The following is a 4249-nucleotide window of genomic DNA, read 5'->3' on the forward strand; positions in this document are numbered from 1 at the left end:
GACTCTGCTGTGGGCCCAAAATCCAGCTCATTTGATTCACCTTCCTCCACAACCACACTTCAAATTTTAAAAAAGACAAACCTTATATACACCTTTATTATAGATGTTAGTGTTCTTCACCAATCAAATTTAACATTTTACTTTATATGTTACCAGGATCAAATTTTAAATGCGATTAAATTCTTAAAAAGTATTTAAATTTTTTCTTTAAAAACAGGCAAATCACTATTTTAAATATAGATATGTACTTGTTTTATACCAAATGTTTTTCTTATTTCCTTTATGATCAATTTTCCATGAAAATTTGACTGATAATCAAAATTATTCAATTTTCAAAATTCGAATGTGCGACAAAAGAATTAAGTTGTTCATTTAATTCATAAAATAATACGAATTAAATATATTTGTAGTTACTAAATTTTTATTTGAAATTAAAATTAATTAAAATTTATAATTTTTTTTAAAAGTTTGATATTGTTTAATTTTTAACTTTAAAATTGAATAAAAATAGTTCTTTTAAGTTAAATTTTGTATAGCACATGTTTGAGAATACTGTTTGAGTTGTTTATTTTTCTGACAAATTATATTTCATATATCATTTTAGAACATGTTTAATAAACTCAAAAAATGAATGTTATTATTTAAAAAATATATTTATTTATTTTTAAAGTTATACCAACCTATATTCAAATTTAATACAAAAATAAATTTTAATTTTACATAAACCGAAAATATATTTAACCTATAAAATTAATTATTTTAATTTAATTTATAAACATGTCAAAAGCGTAAGAATTCGATTTTATCCTTAAACCCATGGAGAAATATTCTCTTAGGTTTATAACTTAAATGTTAAATTTATTCTAAAAAATTACAATTTAGTGTTAAATTAGTGTTTGTTACAGTTTGGAAAAACAGTTCACAAATTTTAACGGGGTGATTATTAATTTTTTATATATTGAGGAAGTAAATAAAAAAACTATTCTCTTGAAATAAAATTCTCAGCGGTCAGTTAATTTTAAAATATTAATTTAAAAATGGTATTCTTGTGTTTGAAAAAAAGTTGGCTCCTTTATAAATATCTGTTTCACATAGCTGTTACAAAGTGTGCCTCGCTTCTAACGTCACCGACTCGGTTGCCATCAGCGAGTGAGTGGTCTCAGCATCAACAAAGGTACGAAAATTTCAGATCTCACTTCTTGCTTGGTTACCATTCATGTACTGTCTAATTTCCTTTCTGGGTTTCAATAATCTGTGTTTCATGTGCTGTTTAATACTGTACGATGATAATGTTTCGAGTTAACTCATGATGTTCTTTGAGAAAAAATGGTTTGGTGCTTTAATTCCTGGTACAGTTTTTTACTGCATGTATTTTGTTAGTGGTAATTTGGCTTTTTTTCTGGGTCATTTTTTCTAATGGTGGGGTTTTGCTTTTTTGTTACCACCAGGATTAGATTTGTTAGTTTTTTAATAGTTTGGACTGATGGGTTGTGACCTGGATTGTGAATCCTGTTCTGGGGTGTTCTAGTTTGTGTTTTTCGTGCTTGAATCGCTTAAAAATGGCTTCTTTAGCTCTGATTTGTTGATGGGTCATTTTTCATGAGATCTAGCATCTGATTTCACCGGTTTTCTTATTCAATTTTGGGCCTTTAAGTTTTTTGAGTCCATGCAATTTGAGCATGGCTAGATCAGGAGGGTCTGGCACTGGAATGGTTTTGGTTTTGCTTGATCTGTGCTGAGAGAAACGTCTTAAGGCAAAAACAAATTATGATTTCATTGTAGGGTAGAAGAAACAGGACTGAGTGCCCTTTTCATCTGATCCTCTTCAATAATTTTATGCTCTTGAAGAAGATATGTGCAGATGAAGGAAAAGGATATGGAGATCTATGTCTCTTTCAAAATAAAATGGCTATATAGTTTCAAAATAAAATGTGCACGAAATAAAGAATGAATTAGGAAAATAATAGTATTTATTTATCTCGGATTTACTCTTCTGAGTAAGACGTGAAAAACTTTTAAATCATTTGATGACCACTACATGCATAGATTTAAATTTTCCCAATTCTCAGTTTTCATTTTCCTATTCATTTCCTTTTTGACATCTGCATTTTCCATTCTACATGCTGATGATCATAAGCTTTCAATCCTGTGGTTTTATGATGAAAGATGCAGGAGTATTGAAATTGAAAGTTCATATGTTCTTCATCAATGTGAAATAATTATCAGTGTTCATTCAAAACCAATCACATTACTTACTTTGGGGGCACATAATAAATACTTCACTGATTTGAATACGGAATCAATTGCAAGTAGTTGTTGTTTTTTGTTGATCTCTGATGGCTCTTGGTTCTATCTGCTGCATCTGAGGCTGTTGTTTTGTTATTCTGTGAATTTTGGATGTAAAATTTCTTGTGACAAAAAGTGTGATGCTGCTATTTATGTTGTTTAGACTCAGCAAACAGAGGAAAAATGGGTCGTGGTGTGAGTGCTGGTGGTGGTCAGAGTTCCTTGGGTTACCTCTTCGGCAGTGGAGAGCCTGCCAGCAATGTTCAAAGTGCTAACCAGCCTGCAAGTGGTGCACGCACTCAAAATGCACCAGCACCGGCACCAGCACCAGCACCAGCAACTAGTGCTCCTTCACCACCAGTTGAAAAGCAGCTAAGTCCAGCACCAGTTGAAAAGCAAATTCCTGCTGGAATTCCTGGAAGTCTCAAAAACAATTACCATCGTGCTGATGGCCAAAACTGTGGCAACTTTCTCACTGTACTTCCCTTCCCAACTTATATATTATGATTGTTTTGATTTTAACCTGCCCTTTATTCAATTTTGCTTTATATGTTCTTGTTTATCTCCACTTGCATGAGTCTGGGAAGTACTACAAAGTTTCACAGTAAATTTGATGCATTTTGGAGTCTCCTCCTCTTGCATTTCCTAGTAATGTCCACCAGCTAAAAGTAGTGATGTTACAAGTTTAGTGTTGATAAAATTAAGGGGCCAAACAAACTCTGAAAGTAAAACATGATTTTTTTGATTGCAATAGTGTAATACATTGTGGGAGATCCTTTTAGCATAAAGTTCTAACGAAAAGCTTTCAAAACTTTAGGGACAGTTCATATCTCTTGCCTTGTTGGTTGGAATAGTGACATAAATTCTACCTCCTGTACTTGCTTATCTATAAGACATGATATGGATTTACAAATACTGTACTTTGTGCAACTTCTTAATATTTGCTAGGTTGCAGTACTGCACTAGTTTCCTCCTTGTTGAGTTAACACTCAACAATGATGTGCTTAGATGTTAAAATGTATTATAGTTTTATTTAGAATTTATTTTTCGAGATTTTTGAGACTTTTAGGACTACATAAAACTTTTTGAGGCCTTTTTTATTCCTTGGAGGTCTAAAGCAATGACTTTACCTGTCCCTGGATGTGCTATAATTTAAGCTTTCAGCATAGTGATGTGAAGTGATGTGAAATGATGAGAATTTGTAGAGGGAGAAAAAGAAGCAACATTTAAACATCTACTATTGTTTTTTACTCTGTTGAATTGGTGTGATGCTTTAGGAATGAAGATTGAAGTTGTTGTTAGGGAAGTGAGGAATTGTTGCTAAAGATGGTTTATTTTTGGGTTGCAGGATCGGCCATCTACCAAGGTTCATGCTGCTCCAGGTGGTGGATCTTCCTTGGGATACCTCTTTGGTGGTCCTCCAGGGAACTAATTAATTCATGGCTGTGGTTGAAATCTACCATGTGATGATGTATACTATCATGTGTAAAATAGATAGTGTTGTCATTGCTTTATGTTTAGACCAGTCAAAACTTTCTTCTTCTTCTTCTTCTCTTGACAATGTTGCTTTGTTGTTCTGTGCTATTGTGTGGGTTTCAATTAAGGAGTTTACTGTGCTAATGATCTAAAGTTCTATTATGAAATCAAGTTCAAATTTTATAGTGGTTTTTTATACTCTCTTTTGGGATTTTCAAAGAAAGTAACAGTATTTGTTTGAAAATTTTATGACAGAATAGAGTTAATGGAATCAATTTTTCATGGCAGTTCCATTTTTAAAACATTCAAAGTAACCCTATTTTTTCAAAAATTTATGAACAGATTAGAATTAGTATTTTTACTTTTATATTTTATTATGAAATCAAGTCTCTTTTACATCAGTTTCGGAGGATTGTTTTTTCTCAAAATGTTCAAAAACAAGTTAATTAGTTTAAAATTTTATATATAAGATATAGTTGTTCTTAAT

At 31.6% G+C, this 4249-nt stretch overlaps 1 protein-coding gene across 1 annotated transcript; it reads left to right on the plus strand.

Moving 5' to 3' along the window:
• The first annotated feature begins 1055 nt into the window (after positions 1–1055).
• Positions 1056–3943, plus strand: LOC114180322 (protein SPIRAL1-like 1). The gene is made up of 3 exons (XM_028066617.2): positions 1056–1174; positions 2450–2763; positions 3635–3943. Exons 2-3 carry the CDS (start codon positions 2470–2472, stop codon positions 3716–3718), a joined length of 378 nt encoding a protein of 125 aa, XP_027922418.1. The 5' UTR covers positions 1056–1174; positions 2450–2469; the 3' UTR covers positions 3719–3943.
• Positions 3944–4249: the final 306 nt, after the last annotated feature.

This window comes from Vigna unguiculata, chromosome 4 (assembly GCF_037176805.1).
Source record: "Vigna unguiculata cultivar grain cowpea cultivar isolate G323 ecotype 2 chromosome 4, ASM3717680v1, whole genome shotgun sequence".
In the NCBI taxonomy this organism is placed as follows: Eukaryota; Viridiplantae; Streptophyta; class Magnoliopsida; order Fabales; family Fabaceae; genus Vigna; species Vigna unguiculata.